At 45.0% G+C, this 17,292-nt stretch overlaps 1 protein-coding gene across 1 annotated transcript in view; it reads right to left on the bottom strand.

Annotated features, from left to right (window-relative positions):
* grip2b (glutamate receptor interacting protein 2b) overlaps window positions 1–17,292 on the bottom strand; it is a 147,033-nt gene that overhangs the window by 81,839 nt on the left and 47,902 nt on the right. The window contains exons 4-8 of the mRNA XM_052017682.1: window positions 15,451–15,596; window positions 10,108–10,194; window positions 9,003–9,078; window positions 8,217–8,362; window positions 3,688–3,835 (exon numbers count right to left, since the gene is read on the bottom strand). Of these exons, the coding sequence (XP_051873642.1) occupies window positions 3,688–3,835; window positions 8,217–8,362; window positions 9,003–9,078; window positions 10,108–10,194; window positions 15,451–15,596 (603 nt within the window). The remainder of the gene's footprint in view (window positions 1–3,687; window positions 3,836–8,216; window positions 8,363–9,002; window positions 9,079–10,107; window positions 10,195–15,450; window positions 15,597–17,292) is intronic.

Here is a 17,292-nt window from a genome sequence, read left to right as displayed (position 1 = left end):
GAAAGGAACAAGGGAAAATTGGGGAACTATAGACCGGTGAGTCTCATGTCAGTTGTAGGGAAATTGCTGGAAAAAATTCTTCAAGATAGGATATACGAGCATCTGGAATCCAATGGCTTGATTAGGGAAAGCCAGCGTGGTTTTGTGTGGGGCAAGTCGTGTCTTACTAACCTGGTTGAGTTTTTTTGACAAGGTGACGAGAGAGATTGATGAAGGTAGAGCTGTGGATGTCATCAGTAAGGCATTTGACAAGGTTCCACATAATCGGTTGATCAAGAAAGTTTGGATGCATGGGGTCAGTGGAGAATTGGCTGTGTGGATCTAGAACTGGCTTCCCCGTAGAAGACAGAGGGTGGTGGTTGAACTGACTTATTCGGGCTGGAGGCCTGTGAGTAGTGGTGTTCCGCAGGGATCTGTACTGGGACCTCTGCTGTTTGTGATGTACATAAATGACCTGGATGAGTACGTTAATGGATGGGTTAGTAAGTTTGCAGACGATACCAAGATTGATGGAGTTGTGAATAGTGTAGAAGACTGGCAACAGATACAGCATGATATAGATCAGTTGCAGATGTGGGCAGAGAAATGGCATATGGAGTTTAACCCGGATAAATGTGAGGTGTTGCACCTTGGTAGGATTAATGTCAAGAGGCAGTACACTCTTAAGGACAAGACCCTTAACAGTGTTGAAGTGCAGAGAGACCTTGGGGTGAGAGTCCATGACTCATTGAAAGTGGCTACAGAGGTAGATAGGGTGGTTAAGGCGGCTTACAGATTTCTTGCATTTATTAATTGAGGTATTGAGTATAGGAGTCAAGAAGTTATGATGCATCGCTATAGAACTCTGGTTAGGCCACATTTAGAGTACTGCGTGCAATTCTGGTCGCATCACTTTAGGAAAGATGTTGAGGCTTTAGAGAGGATGCAGAGGAGGTTTACTAGGATGCTGCCTGGATTAGAAGGCATGTGCTATCAGGAGAGGCTGAACAAACTTGGGCTCTTTTCTCTGGAGCGGCACAGGCTGAGGGGTGATCTGTTGGAAGTGTATAATATCATGAGGGGCATAGATAGGGTGGACAAGCAGTATCTTTTTCCCATTATTGAGTGATCCAATACCAGAGGGCATGCATTTAAGGTGAGGGGGGTAGGGTCAGAATAGATGTGAGGAGTACGTTTTTTTTACTGAGAGAGTGGTGGATGCCTGGAATGCATTGCCTGATAGGGTGGTGGAGGCAAATTCATTGGGGGCTTTTAAGAGGGGCTTGGATGGGCACATGAATGAGAGGAAAATAGAGGGATATGGAAATTCTGTAGGTAGGAGGGATTAGCTATGTCAACACAGCATTGTGGGCCGAAGGGCCTGTTCTGTGCTGTACTGTTCTATGTTCTTAACACTGAGTGTGTAATTAGTTGGAACAGGAGATCTGGGGTATAACATTTACCCCTTCTGCTTCAGCCTCCAGAGTTCCTATAACAGCCATTGGTTGAGCTGCTGTTTATATCATAAAATCACAGAGACATACAGCACAGAAACAGGCCCTTTGACACACTGAGTCCAGGCCAACCATCAACCACCCATTTACACGAATCTTACCTTAATTCCACATTCTCATCAACTCCTCCCAGATTCTACCACTCATCTACACACTGCGGTTAATTCACAGCAGCCAGTTAACTTACCAACCCACATGCCTTAGGGATGTGGGAAAGAACTAGAGCACCCAGAGGAAACCCACGCAGTCACAGGGAGAACGTGCATACTCCATTCAGACAGAACCAGAGGTCGGGATCAAACCCAGGTCTCTGGTGCTGAAAGGGAGTCACTCTGTCACTCTGCCTCTGTGCCACCTTAAATCTGAGAAAATAGACCGCAGCAAGCTGTGTTTCTGCAGCCTTCGGCAAGGACCCACTAGCAGATAGGGGCCTGAATGTGACTCCAACCCATCACGAGCATCAGGCCTATACATAAATTGGCCATTCAGCTCAACAGCTATAAGCAGCAATCCTACCCCATACAAACTCTCTCCCCACTCTATTTACTTGTTCCCACCCAGTCCTATGTTCATCTGTTGCCTGATAGTTGTATCAAAGCTTAATTTTCTTTTAAGTCGAGTGTGTAATTTTGTTCAACTGGTTCATGAAAGCATAACATCACACTTTCATCCCTGGAGATTGAAGAAATGAAGTGAATGTGGAGGAAACACTAATCCTTTGGCCAATTACAAAGCCCAAGAACAGCACTACAATCTCTTGAGGTCCCCGTGGATCATTGTTACCATCACAAAAAGACTTTGATTTAAGAGCCTTGTTAATGGCTTCAGAACACTGCAAAGTACTTTAACAGCAATGAGGCACTATTGCAGTCTGCTGTCACTGTTCTGAAAGAGAAATGTGACAATGACTAAACAATCTATTTGTTAGGTGTTGGTTGAGTCACAAACATTGGCCAGCACTCCAGGGAGAATTCAAATAATAACAGAAAATGTTGGAAGCAGCAGCAGGTCAGGCAGCATCTGTGGAGACAGAAACAGAGTTATTGTTTCATGTTAAATATTTTTCATCAAGAATTAGAGGATAGAATCATAGAAACACACAGCACAGAAACGGGCGCTTTGGCCCACCTTGGCCATGACGATCATGATGTCTATCTACACTAATCCTATTTGCCCGCATTTGGCCCGTATCCTACTACCCCTTTCCTTTCCAAGTACCTGTCCAAATACCTTTTAAGCATTGTAATTGGATCTACCTCCACAACTTCCTCTGGCAGCTTGTTCCAAATATTCAACACCCTCTGTGTGGAAAAAGTTGCCCTTCAGACCTCCTTTAAACTTCTCGCCTCTCACTTCTAGTTTTAGGGTCCCCTGTCCTGGGAAAAAGACTCTGACTATCCTCTCTATCTATGCCCTTCATAATTTTGTAAACCTCTATAAAGTCACCCCTCAGCCTCCTACATTTCAGTGAGAATAAACCCAACCTATCCAAACTCTCCTTATAACTGCAGTTCTCCATTTCAGGCAACATCCTAGTGAATCTCTTCTGCACTCTCTCTATTGCTACCACATCCTTCCTGTAGTGTGGCGACCAGAACTGTACACAATACCTTAAGTGCAGTCTAACCAATGCTTCGTATAGTTGCAACTCCTATAAACACTGACCTGGCCTATGAAGGCAAGCATGCTGAATGCCTTCTTCACTACCTTATCTGCCTGAGTTGCCACTTTCAGGAAGCTATGGACTTGTACTCCAAGGTCTCTCTGTACATTAACTCTTTTAAGGTCCCTGCCATTTATGATGATGGTCTTCAACCTGAAAGGCTAAATCTGTTTCTCTCTCCAGAGATGCTGCCTGGCCTGCTGAGTCCTTCCAGCATTTTCTGTTTTTATTTCAGTTTTCCAAAACTGCAGTTTTATCATCTCCAGGGGAAACGCCCCCGCACTTCTCAAAAGTAATCTCACCAGATTTAGAATACATAAGGTCTTGGCTTCACACTTCATCTGACACACACCACCTTTCGTGGATAGCATTCCCTCAGTACTGTACTGGAGAGTCAGTGGAGGTGACGAGGTCAAGATTCCTGAGTGCAGCCTACTCAGATTCAGAGCCAAGAGCCGTGGCTGATGCAGCCTGAATGATTCGGCCCAGTTTCTGCAGCCAAGGTTCTTACTTAAACCAGAGAGCACAAACCTGTCCACAATGCTGGCCGCCTTGATCTTGTCGAGGACGATGACATGCTTGTTACGATGCATTCCACTGGACAGCGAAATCCCCAGTGGGCAGCCTGGAGTTTTGGTGATTTCCACTAGCAAAGGACCAGAAGCATTGATCACGGAATCTGAAAGATAGAACAGCCACTGCCATAAGCATAGGGCTGCCTCTCTCCTGCTCTCCAACTCCTTCCCAGTGCTGGAAATCAACATCAGTTCTGACAAAGTGTCCCACACTCGAAGCATCATCTCTGTCTCTTCCCTCCGCAGACACTGCCTGACTTACTGAGTGTTTCCAGCTTTTTTTTTATTCATAGTCAGTACTCCCTATCACCACCTTCTTCTCATTGACCCACATCCTGTGCTTTATTACCCTTTCAACCAAGCCTTTCACCTACTTTCCAACTCCTACGTTTGCAGGGTTTTCCCAAGCAATATACAGTCTCTTGTGGAATAATAAATTGATTCTCATAGAGTCATAGAATATAGAGATACAGGACTGAAAAAGGCCCTTTAGTCCACTGAGTTCATGCCGACCATCAAACACTCAGTTACCCTAATCCTAATCTCATTTACATTCTCCCCACATTCCCATCAACTCTCTCCAGATTGTACCACTCAACGTGGATCCCAGATCCCATCTATTTCAGTGGAGTTAGATAGAGAGTCAAAGGGTCATACATCACGGAATCTGGCCCTTCAGACCATGAGTCCATGCCAACCATCAAGCACCCATTTAGAACACAGAACAGTACAGCACAGGAAGAGGCCCTTCAGCTCACGATGTCTGTGCTGAACACAATGACAAATTAAACTAATTCCTTCTGCCTGCACATGATCCGTATCCCTCCATTCCCTGCATATTCATGTGCCTATCTATAAACCATAGTGTTAAAGCTATTTACACTAATTCTACATTAATCCCATTTTATTCTCCCCACAGAGAGAAGACACAAGGGACTGCAGATGCTGGAATCTGGGGCAACGCACAAAGCGCTGGAGGAACTCAGCAGGTCAGGCAGCATCTACGGAGGGAAATGGACAGTCACTGTTTCGGGTTGAGACCCTTCATCTGGACTGAAAGAAAGAGGGGAAAGAGCCAGTATAAAAAGGTGGAGGCAAGGGGTTGGAGCAAGAGCTGGTGGGTGATAGGAGAATCCAGGTTGGGGGGTGGGGGGGGGGGGGGGGGGGGAAGGGTAACAGGCACATGAGGGAGAGAGGAGAGTGGGAATGGTGTCAGAAGCTGCGAGGTGATAGGTGGAAGTGACAAAGGGCTGAAGAAGATGGAATCTGATAGGAGAGGAAGGTGGATCCTGGAATAAAGGGAAGGAGGTGGGGAGGGAATGTGTGGGCGATGGGCTGGTGGAGAGTGGAGGTGGGGGTGGGGGAGGTGGAGGGGGTAAGATAGGGTGACGTAGGCCAGGTGGAGCAGGAGGAGAGAGAAAAAAGGGGAAAAGGGACAGAAGGGGAGCAGTTACCAGAAGTTTGAGAATCCGATATTCATGCCGCCAGGTTGGAGACTGCCCAGGCGGAATATGAGGTGCCGTTTATCCTCACCTTCTCATCAGCTCCCCTCCAGATCTTACCACTCATCGACACACAAGGGGCGACTTACAGCTTACAATAACCTACCAACCCACGACTTTGGGATGTGGGAGGGCACTGGAGCACCTGGTGGGATACCCACACGGTCACAGGGAGAATGTGCAAACTCCACACAGAGGTCAGGATTGAACCAGGTCTCTGGCACTGAGGCAGTGACTCTACCACCTGGGCCGCCCATCTGTTCAAACTTGATCATGTGACTCCAGAAATGAAACACAACGAACATAAATGAATATCTGTTTAGGGTGGAAGTTTTGGATGTAAATATTAAATGAGAGGTAACATGTGAGTTATGGACAAGGGGTTCCTATGGTTTATATATTGAATAAAAGGTAACTGGGAGTGAGTTACAGGCTGGAATCCAAACAAGGGTGTAAGTGGTTTATACTTAAAATAAAAGATATTGTCAGCTCAAATCCAATCAAAGGTTTCAGGTGGTTTGTATAGAGAATGGTATGTTTCTGAGAGTGAGTCAGATGTTGAATTTGAGGAGTTTTAATGGTCCTTTGTAGAACAGCAAGTCTTAGCGTTTAAACAAGGGCTTATTCCATGTACGGATATGGATATTCCAGAGTGGGTCAAACACATTGTTGGTGGGAATTTAATTGAGGGATTCTGAATGTTTACATTTGGCATAAGTAATAGCCAGCTGTAAATTACAGGCACAGATCTAATCAAAAGATGCTGATCGCGGGGTGATAGGCAGACGGAGGAGGGGAGTGTGGAAATAGTACCAGAAGCCGAGAGGTGATAGGTGGAACCCCCAGATAGTTCCCCTCCTCACCTGGATCCACCTATAGCTTGCAAGTTGTTGCTCCACCCCTTCCCTCCACTTTTTTATGCTGGCTATCTCCCCTTCACCTTTCAGTCCAGATGAAAGGTCTCGACACAAAATGGCAACTGTCCATTTCCCTCCAAACATGCTACCTGACCCGCTGAGTTCCTCCAGCATCTTGTGTGTTGCTCCAGATTCCAGCATCTGCAGTCTCTTGTGTCTCCATTACATGTTGGGCAATGGCTGTTTCTCACACTGCAGGCTGGTGTACTGTACTCTGTACTAAGTATTGAGCAGTGGGTGTCTCCCACACTGTGGGCTGGTGTACTGTGGTCTGTATTAGGGCCTCTGTTCTTTTTAATATGTTCAAATGGCCTTGATTAGATGATATATGGCACAGTTTGAAAGTTTATTGCTGGTATGAAAATATTCCTTGAGTGGTAACAAGGTGTAAGAGGACACAGACTAGTGAAATGAATAGATATACAACCGAAATTCATTACAGAGCTGTGTGTAAGTGAGATACCTGGAAATGAGTCAGAGGCCGGAATGTGAAGTTACGTATTACTAACTGAACTGTCAGCCTGGATTATTATGTTATTAGGCCTGTGCAGTTTCCAGTGTTGTCTATGGAATTCTTAGTTTCTGTTCCTAATGGTGGGGAGTGTTCTTACTGACAAATAGATCTATGATATTACACAATGCATGGGTTAGAAGTAACTTGGCTGCACACGCTGACAGGTGGTAAAGAAGGCATGTGGCATGCTTGCCTTTATTAGTTGAGGCACTGAGTTCAAGGGTCAGGAAGTTGTGTTGTGGCTTTATAAAACTCTGGTTAGGCCGCTTCTGGAGTATCAACTCTGGTCGCCTCATTGTGGGAAGGATGTGGAGTCCTTGGGCAGGACGCAGAAGAGGTTTACCAGGATGCTGCCTGGATTGGAGAGCATGTGCTATAAGGAGAGGTTGGAGGTTGTTTACGTGATGCTATGTGCTGTGATGCTGCTGCACGCAAGTTTTTCCATTGCACTTGTGCATACATATACTTTGGCATATGACAATAAATTTGACTTCGATGAACTAGGGTTGTGTTCTCTGGATTGGTGGAGGCTGAGGGGAGACATGACAGAAGTTTATAAAATTATGAGAGGCATAGATGGAGTAGACAGCCAGTATCTGTTTTTGAGGGTTGAAATGTCTAATATTAGAGGGCATGCATTTAAGATGAGAGGGCGAAAGGTCAAAGGTGATGTGTGGGGCAATTTTTTTTTACTCAGAGAGTGGTGAGTGCCTGGAATGCGCTGCCAGGGGTGGTGGTGGAGGCAGATATGATAGAGGCATTTAAGAGGCTTTTAGATAGGCACATGAATATGCAGAGAATGTTGGAACATGGACCATGTAACAGCCAACATATAACAACTTGTCATTTTCAAGGGGATATTTTTAACAGGGATAATTGGAGAGGAAGAAGGTGGTCACATCTGGAGAAAGATGTCAGCCTGCCTCTCTCTTTCTCACTATTGTGAATGCACAGGGAATGAAACTGAGCCTCCCATTCCCACTCAACTCATAAGGCTTGCTCTCTTTTCCTCTCTTGAGCAGTCAGCTGGGGTTCTGGTTCTGTGGAAGCACTTGTATCTCTAGCACCCCTTCAGAGATCGGAGCGCCCATTGCTGGTGTAGTTACTGAGAGAGTGCCACCCTATCGAAGATACCATCCTTCAGATGGGAAGATCTGAAGGGTAAAATCCCAAAGAAATCTGAGATCAAAAATATTTTACTCAGAGGGTGACACTCATTTTCAATAACCAAACTCAAAGGCCATTCAATTCTACACTGGATAGACAGGAGTAACAGAGTGATGAGCTTTGACAGGCCGCTGATCTCCCCTTGACCCTGCATCCTCATGTGAAAGTTGTTTCTCCCACATCCTGCCCCGCAGTCGATCCGGTCAACACTCCATGTTCAGCGGCTGGACAACCCTCTCAGTTTTTTGGGATTATATGGTTTGCTGCTCAGCCGATATTCTCTGCACAAACCTTGATCAGGAGTTTCACCATTGGGAATAACACCATTCTCAACTCCCACCCAGGGAAAAAAGACACCCCACCAGTGAGGCTCCATACTCCTTACCCATGACGTTGACGTCGTACTCAATCTGGTAGACAGCCTCCTGGCCGCACTGCCGCAGGATGCTGACAGCCTCTCCGTGACTGACATTGTGAAGTGGAATCCCATCCACACTCAGTAATCTGTCCCCAACCTTCAACGTTCCCTCCCTGCAAACATATACAGAAGGAAAATGTTAATTCCTTTGGCTGTTTCTTTCTGCCTTCTCCTACTGAGAGCACAGGCTGGGGCACTGGTGCATTGGGCTTTACAGCTCCAGGATCGGGAGCTACCTTAGAAGTCTGAGGTCAGCTCCCCTACCCCACTGCAGTCTCACTTGTGAGTTAGCAGCCTTGTCCTTATTAGAAGTGCTAATGGCAGCACACCCTTCAGCTTTTCACCTCTCAAACCTTCACAGCCAATCGCCCATGGCTCAAAATGAGAGGCTGTAATGTAGTAGAAGAACAAAGGCCTGAAGAAATGGCATTCAAAAGCAATAAGGGGCAAGTGATATTGGTATTGGTTTATTATTGTCATATGTACCGAAATCTAGCAAAAAGCTTTTGTTTATGTGCCATCCAGACAGTTCATTCCATACATAAGCACATCAAGTGAGTAAAATGGAAAACAGAATGCAGAATATAGTGCTATAGTTATAGAGAAAGTGCAGTGCAGGTAAACAAATAAAGTGCAAAGGCCATGACGAGGTAGCTTGGTAGATCAAGAGCTCATATTTCAGCATATGAGAGGTATGAGTGCGCTTTAATTTGGCAGTTTCCAAGCCTAATACTCGGGGATCTGTTAGGTTACCTGTCTGCTGGTCCACCAAGCCTCACGTGGGTCACCACCAGAGCACGGGACTTGTTCCAGTCTTCATGGGCTCCACCTGCAACACAATATCCATTTCCTCATTTTGTTCCTTCAATGAGACAGGCTCCTTCTCCCACTTCAGCTGTCCTCTGCCAGCAGCACAGAAAACGACCTCAGCAGGTAGACAGGAAAGGCATCTCCTCCGAAGTCCCAGATAAAACCATTCTATCCAAGAAGAGAGGCGTGAGGGGTCACGGAGATACTCATGGAAAGGGAAGGGATCTCAGGACACTCTACAAAGATGCCACCATTAAGACAGAGAAAATCTGAATAGAGGCCTAGATGGAGTGGATGTGGAGAGGATGTTTCCATTAGCAGGAGAGTCTAAGATCCGAGGGCACAGTCTCAGAATAAAGGGACGCCCCTTTAAAACTGATATGAGGAGGAATTTCTTCAGCCATAGGGTAGTGAATCTGTGGAATTTGTTGCCACAGAGTGCCATGGAGGCTAAGTCGTTGGGTGTACTTAAGGCAGAGATTGATAGGTTCTTGATTGGTAAGGGGGTTAAGGGTTACAGGGAGAAGGCGGGGCAATGGGGTTGAAAACAATCAGCCATGCTTGAATGGTGGATCAGATGCGATGGGCTGAATGGCCTAATTCTGCTCTTATATCTTATGACCTTCTTGTGCCCTGCCAATATTCAGTCATCACTACAAGAAGCCATGGATTTCATTGTTAGTGGGATCTTGCTATGCAGCCCACTGGCTGCTGCATTTCTCATATTACAACAGCAAACTACACTACCAAAGTAATTTATTGGCTGCAAGGCACTTCGGTAGGTCCAGAGGAGAGTAAAGATGTTGTATAATAACTTTAAGTACTGCATCATATTATGTTTGCTGAACACATTTTGTTCCGATTGCATGTCCTTACAACTGCCACTTAGTAGAGGGTTCTTGTAAAATCAGCAGGTCCTATTCTGACCTGCAGTGAACAGCGATTTACGATGCACTTGCAAATACCCAGACATCCTGGATTGGACCATCACCAAAAACAGAAGAATGTAAAGAAAGAAGGAAAACATTGAGGTAACAAAATGACTAACCCCTCATCACAAAGCCAAAGCTGTTGCCTTCTTTGTACAGCGAGATTTCTACGGTCTTTGGAATAATTCTTAAGTTGTTTTCTGGAACTAGAATAAAAATAAAATTCTGTTTAATACATGCATGGAAACAAGTGCAAAGTCTTTATCCAGTCAGGTGCTGCACCACACATCCAAGGGAGATGTTAAGTTTGATCCTCAGCCAATGCTGAATTCGTAGATCACAGTGGTTTGGATACACAAGAGACTGCAGATATTGGAATCTGGAGCAACACAAAAAACACTGGAGGAACTTAGAGGGTCAGGCAGCATCTCTGGAGGGAAATAGACAGTCAACATTTTGATTTGAGACCCTTCATCAGTCCAGATGAAGGGTCTTGTCCCGAAACGTTGACTGTCAATTTCTCTCCACAGATGCTGCCTGACCTACAGTAGTTTTAATATTATATTTGCCCCATATCTGAGTAACAGAAGGGGAATAAAACAGACAAGGCCCATGGTTGGTGGTACTAATCAATACTCAGTGACTCAGAGTGAAGTTAGGACCAGGCCACGCTTGGTACCACAGGTACAACTCTCTCCACCAGCAAGGACATCTACAAGAGGCAATGTCTCATGAAGGTGACATCCATCATCAGGGGGACCCCCACCATCCAGGCCATGCCCTCTTCTCGATGCTGCCATCAGGCAGGAGGTACAGAAGCCTGAAGACCCACACCTCAAGGTTCAACAACAGCTTCTTCCCCACTGCCATCCAGTTCTTGAACCAACCTGAAAAACCTCAACACTACCTCAGACTATATTCTTTTTTCTCCCTCTAAACTTACAATGTTGTTATGTTTATTTGTTGTGTAAGTTATGTATAATTCTGTTAATTTAAGTTTATGTAATTTATGTTTGTCATGTTTGTAACGTACTGCTGTTGCAAAGAGCTAATTTTCATGGCATATTTACCCTGTGTATATAAGCCTATGACATTAAACTTGAACTTGTCTGGTACGTCACTCTTTATATTGTTAGCCAGGGTCATGGCTAACAATATAAAGAGTGACGTACCAGAGGATGGTCAACATCCAAGGAATAGTGCCCAGCTTTTAGTCCAGCTCTTCCAAGGAGGTTGGAAGGATTATTGAGTCACGGAAATGGGTCCTTCTGCTCACCAGATCCACACTGGCCATCAAGCACCCATTTCCACTGATGCCATCTTATTCTCCCCACATTCCCTTCAAATGATCCACAGATTCAACACGCTAAGGACAATTTACAGTGGCCAGTTACTACCAACCCACATCTTTGGAATGGTGAAAACCAGAGCATCCAGGGGAAACCCACGCAGTCATAAGGAAAATGTGCAAACTCCACACAGACAGCACCAGAAGTTGGAATCGAACCCAGGTCCTTTCACCTGTGAGGTAGCAGCTCTACTAATGGTGCCACTGTGCTGTTCCATATTACACTGATGTTATACCAAAGGCCATTCTGTTCAAACTGTCAACCTTGGTGTTACCCATCATGTGAAAAAATGGTCCCAGTCACCTCTGTCCACTTTGCTCCTTTCAATCCTTTCCCTTTCAAACCATATCTGCCCAATCTCATTTGGAAAGCTGACAGCCAAGAAATTCGTTTCTAGCCAAAGCAATAAACATGCTATATAGCAGCAACTGTACATTCTACTCCACTTACTAAATTTGCTTCCAATGAAATTTGAATCAAAGAATAACACACAGCTGCTGGTATTGACAGAGGATCAATTACTTTGCAGACATAATTTCTGGTTTGACCACTTACCCAGGAAATGAACTACACAACCTCAAAGCTCTCACAGTGGTGTCCTCCTCTACTCTCTATTCCATGTCCCTTCCCTTCGACCTTGCATCAATAATCTCTCTTTTGAGACCCCTTAGCAACTAGAAACAGGCTGCTTTTATCTATTCATCCAATCAATAATTCTTTTACTCAGATCACCCTACAACCTGCATTGATCCAATGTAAAAGGACCCAATTTTTAAAATAAATTCTTCATGTTTCTATTCTCTTCTCCCAGGCAGTATCCAAATGAATTTAGAATGTTGTAAAGATAAATCGCTCTACCAAGCTCAAATCTCTCTCCTTTATCATGTGTAATGAATAATTAAGAACTGTGAATCCAATCCTTACCTCCTGCTCTGCCATTCCATAAATCAAGAACTGTCCAAACCTTTCTTGCATGGGTCAGACCCATGTATCATAATCAGTGAATGGGCCATATGTATATAAAATGCTTATGGGACAAGCAAAATACGCTCTACCAATTACATCCGACAAGGTAGTCATTTTTCATTCACATTCACTTGTTCCTACATTTATTGAGAGTTAGTTTCAAACAATGCTTTTACGGTGTACGTTTCTGAATTTATTACTGGGATTTCACATTAATAATGGGAGTTTCTTGGTTTACTGTGGAACCTTCGCACTTCGTGCAGTTAGTTTTTCAATGCAAGATATGGATTGACTTTTTTTAATATACCTGCTCATTTGCCCCTGGTGTGGTCCACCTGCAAAAGGAAGACTCTTCAGAAAAAGCACCTGCTCAGGGGAGAACCAGAGGACATAGCCAGCCCACAGGTCTAAATGTTCCTGACCGCATGATAATAGAACACCAGCAAGCAACTGCAGCCAACATGCAGTGGAGATGAGCTTTGCACTGGAGGTCATCCTCAGCAAAGTATCCAATGCTCCAGACTGGGTACACTGTTGGGAAACAACTGAGGCCACAATCCTGCTCAGTAGAGCTGGCAGTGAACATTGCACTTGAAAAATAAGCGACAGCTCAATACAAGCTTCTAAAATGTGGTCATTAAAGGTCCACCAACCATGTCCCTTTCAGACAGGACCTTTCATCTGCAAAGAGGGAGGTTTCATGATGCAACTCAAAGAAATATTTCATTGCTGAGCTTCAATGGAGCCATTGTACATCATCTTGGGACAGGAGGCCCTTGCAGTGGCAGGTTTGGAAATTGGTAGGCTTTGAAGACTCTAGCATGATTAAAGATGATGGCTTTTCAAACCCCATCTATTGACGAGGACAACTAGCAAATCTCCATGTTGCAAAATGCAGTTGGTGGGTCTGTGTCCCTGCAGTACCAAGGAGAAAGGTGCAATTAATATCATTGCCTATTACAAAAGAAAGCATCCAGGGGCAGAGCATTCCTTTATCAGCCATCTTCTCAATGGGTGTCTCTCCTGCACGGTTCACCCATGGCAACTTGTATATAACTGTTGACCCCATACACACAATGTGATCCGATCCTGTCAATACATTTCACGTTACAGGACTATTTTTCACTGTGGTAATTATTAACACAATTTAGAATGTTTATCTTTTGTGTCTCTGAATTCTTCTCCACTGTTCTGCTACAGTGAAGGACTCACCAATTCCTCTTGAGTAGCTGATATTGTTAGCCCTCTTGCAGGCAAGTCACAAATACTGTGGCACATCAAACCTTGTGGCTGTGGCAGATGCTTCACTCTTCGTTGGCTTGGGTTGTTCACCAGAGCTGACCAAAAAAGCCACTTAGATGGACAACTTTAGCAATGACGACCAAACACACTTCACAAAAATACATCCTGAGGCTCCTGTACCCATGTCTGAGGGAGCAAGGATTTTCCCAGTAATCGGGGACTCGTTTCTTTCTGAGCCTAGAAGCTTTGAAAAGCAGAAACCTTCAGCATATTCTCAGCTCCCATGCAGAAAACTGATAATTGCTTAGAATCTCCAAGGATCAGCAGATGGAGAATATTGCCTGTCGGCCATATTTTGGACATTGCATCCAAAGTCCTGGCCGATGAAGCAGGAGGATTAATATTATCATTCCCCAGTCAGAAATCACATTTGAGTTAGAATCTCCTGTCGTAGGTTAATTATGTAGGGAAGTTCCATTATGGGGTGGTCAATCAAATGGAAGCAGAGCAGGGAAAGCAAGGAGTAGATACAGAACACAGTATCAAAACAAGTTGAAACATACAAGCACTCTGGATCCCAGCCAACCTCTGGACCCCAGCTCCGGTCACATGCTCAGCCCACACTCCGAATCCACATCTGGTCCACACTTGGGATCTTAACTCTGTTTGAAGTCATAAAGTCAAGTTTATGGTGATAATGCACAAGTACATGTATGTACAGGTGCAATGAAAAACTAACTTGCAGCAGCATCAGAAGTATGTAGCATTACAGACATAACATTCACAAGAAAAACTTAAATTAAACATAAATTATACACAATTTTTTACAAGGAAGTGCACAATTAGAACAAAAAAAAAGTCCATTTTAGTGCAAAGTGATCAAGTGGTCATAGTGGTGCTATACTGAGGTAGTGATTAGTGTTGTGCAGGTTGGTTCAAGAACCAAATGGGTGAAGGGAAGTAGCTGTTCTTGAACTTGGTGGTGTGGGACTTCAGGCTTCTGTACCTCCTGCCTGATGGTAGCTGTGAGAAGATGGGATGGCCCGGATGGTGAGGATCTTTGATGACAGATGTTGCCTTCTTGAGGCAGCGCCTCACGTAGATACTACTGATGGGGGGGGGAGGGCAGGGAGGGATGTGCCCGTGATGTACCCAGACCACACTCCGGACCCTGCCCACTCTCCAGACCAACCTCACAAGTACCATGTTCCCATTCTTTTGGTGCCTCCAGAGTAAATCTCAAGTATTTCCCGAAACAATCCTGATGAGTACGTGGAAACGCAGTAATCCGTGGATAACAAAGACAGAATGTCAAGTCCCTTCCACAACGCCCACCAAACACTCCCAGGTTAGCTCGAGCATGAGTTACCAGCACTGAAGTAACATCAACAGTAACAAAACAGTCAGCCAGGCATCAGCATTTTATCTCTTAGCCGTGGTTTGGAGACGATGCTGATCATAATGTTCCTGCAGAAAGTGAGTGTGAACATTGTCAGTCAATCTCTGGCCGGCAGGACCTAAGCTATCAAACTGCCAATTTCATGTCAATTTGTGCTGGGTCAGCCTTCTCATTGAAGACTGGTTTATGAAGTAGAAGATTGTCACATGGAGAAGTCAATATTTAATGGCGGCATTTGCCTACAGTAGGCAACAGCTGCCAAGTGTCTTTGAGTGGAGGTCCACTAGAAGTCTCTGTGTGTACTATATGTGGTTTAGACAGACACTGATGCCTGAAAGGGGGGTGGGGGGGAGAACGCTTCATTCCTCCCAATGACACCCATCATCACAATTAAAAAACAGTGAAACAAAGCAGAAGGGTGCCTCAAACACCCATGGCCTGGTACGGTATATCCAGCACTGACCTGCAAGAGAACAGTAGCCCAGAATGTTTGGAGAGGTTCTTACCAACAGGGGGAAGCTCATACTCCACCTCAAGGACCACTCGCTCTCCCACATTCTTCAGTAGACTGATGATCTCATCGTGCCGCAGTTTGGTCAGGTTGATCCCATTGACAGACTTGATGTAATCTCCGATATTTAACTGGTCACTCCTACATGAAGGAAGTGGATCGAACACTCTTAGATACATCAAGCTGGCTTTAAAAAGAATTAAAAGGTTCAGTCCTGTTTCTGTGATTGCCTTTTTTTGTCTGGTGTAACACCATCTTTTTAAGTACCTTGCCAAGGGTTGTTCTCTGCCAGCCTTTAATCTGGGCCAGATTTCACCTTCAACCAATCCAAATCTTAAATCAATCTGCTTGGAGCCAGTTCTCTATGTTTCTATAGAGCTGAGAAAAATAGAGGGCTATGGGGAAGCCTAGTAATTTCTAGGTTAGGGACATGTTCGGCACAGCTTTGTGGGCTGAAGGGCCTGAATTGTACTGTAGTTTTTCTATGTTTCTCCTTATGGAGAAAGTACCCAATGCCTCATAAGCAAACCTTTGCAATGTGTTGTTAATTTTAGCTAAATGAAATAAAAATGACAAAGTTCAATATCTCACAGGAAATCTCTGTTGACACCGCATGCCTCCGTAGAACATTGGAGCATTTATGCATGGAATGGGTTTGTGCATTAATACTTCATGTGGACTGTACTTGGGATCATTCATCACATCAATAAGAGGGAGGTCTTCAGCCCACTCTGAGTCTCGGAGGAATACTGTGGACCAGAGGTCGGGGAGAAGAGATTAAGCCTGTGCTGTAGGCCACAGGTAAACAAGACCTGGGGGCAGATCTTCAGTCTGCTCTGTGGGCCAGAGGTGACTGCAGATAGACAACCACAGAGGGCAAGAATACAAGTGACTCAGCTGTTCTTTTCTATGAACTCAATTGACCTGTCTGGTAACCCACATACTTCAATAGGCACATTCTTTTCTTGGAAGAGCCAAGAAGTTTTATTGCAAGACAACTATAAGTCCTTTAAAGGCAGAATCTCATGCTACAGCTCTTCCAAAATGTCAAAGCACTAAGATCAGAACAATCTTCCATGTAATAACTCCTTTACAACCTCAGAACTTCTCATTTGTAGATAATTAACTTTGTTGGAAGTTGTAATGTAACTGAACAAGTTGGCTAATTTACACTGCAAGTGGTACAAGTATGTGATCAGATCATTGGATGTAGGTGTTGGTGGAAGGATGACTATTGGTTCAGCCAGTAAGATGATTTCTAATCAACTTTCCAGTGATGTGATGTGATATTTAGAGAGGGCATCAGCAGAACTTTTCATCCGAATGGCTGAATGTCTGATGGCGCAGTACTCCCTCTGTACTGTCAGCCTGTATAATGGGTACAAGTTTCTGGAATGGGGCTTGAATCCACGGCCTCTGGGGTCACTCAGTCACAGCCCGGCACTTAACCAGAGAGCAGGGGTGAGGGGGAGCCCAAGACACAGGTTTGATCTTGGAACCTTCAGGACGGGATTTCACTCGAATGGTGCAGTCAGCTAGTTCACTCAGGAGCCCACTCTCCCTTGGATATGCCCCTCCCAAGAGCCCTTTCTCCCTGGATACCCCTCTCCCAGAAAACCACTCTCCCTGGGATACCCCACTCCCAGGAACCCACTCTCCCTGGGATACCCCTCTCCCAGAAAACCACTCTCCCTGGGATACCCCACTCCCAGGAACCCACTCTCCCTGGGATACCCCTCTCCCAGGAACCCACTCTCCCTGGGATACCCCCTGCCCTGGAGCCCACTCTCCCAGGAGTCCACTTCTACCTATGTTCCCACTTCCTGAGACCCTACAT

This window comes from Pristis pectinata, chromosome 6 (genome assembly GCF_009764475.1).
Source record: "Pristis pectinata isolate sPriPec2 chromosome 6, sPriPec2.1.pri, whole genome shotgun sequence".
NCBI classification, from domain to species: Eukaryota; Metazoa; Chordata; class Chondrichthyes; order Rhinopristiformes; family Pristidae; genus Pristis; species Pristis pectinata.
The sequence above is the reverse complement of the archived record's forward strand: the minus strand, read 5'-3'. Positions and strand labels throughout refer to the sequence as shown.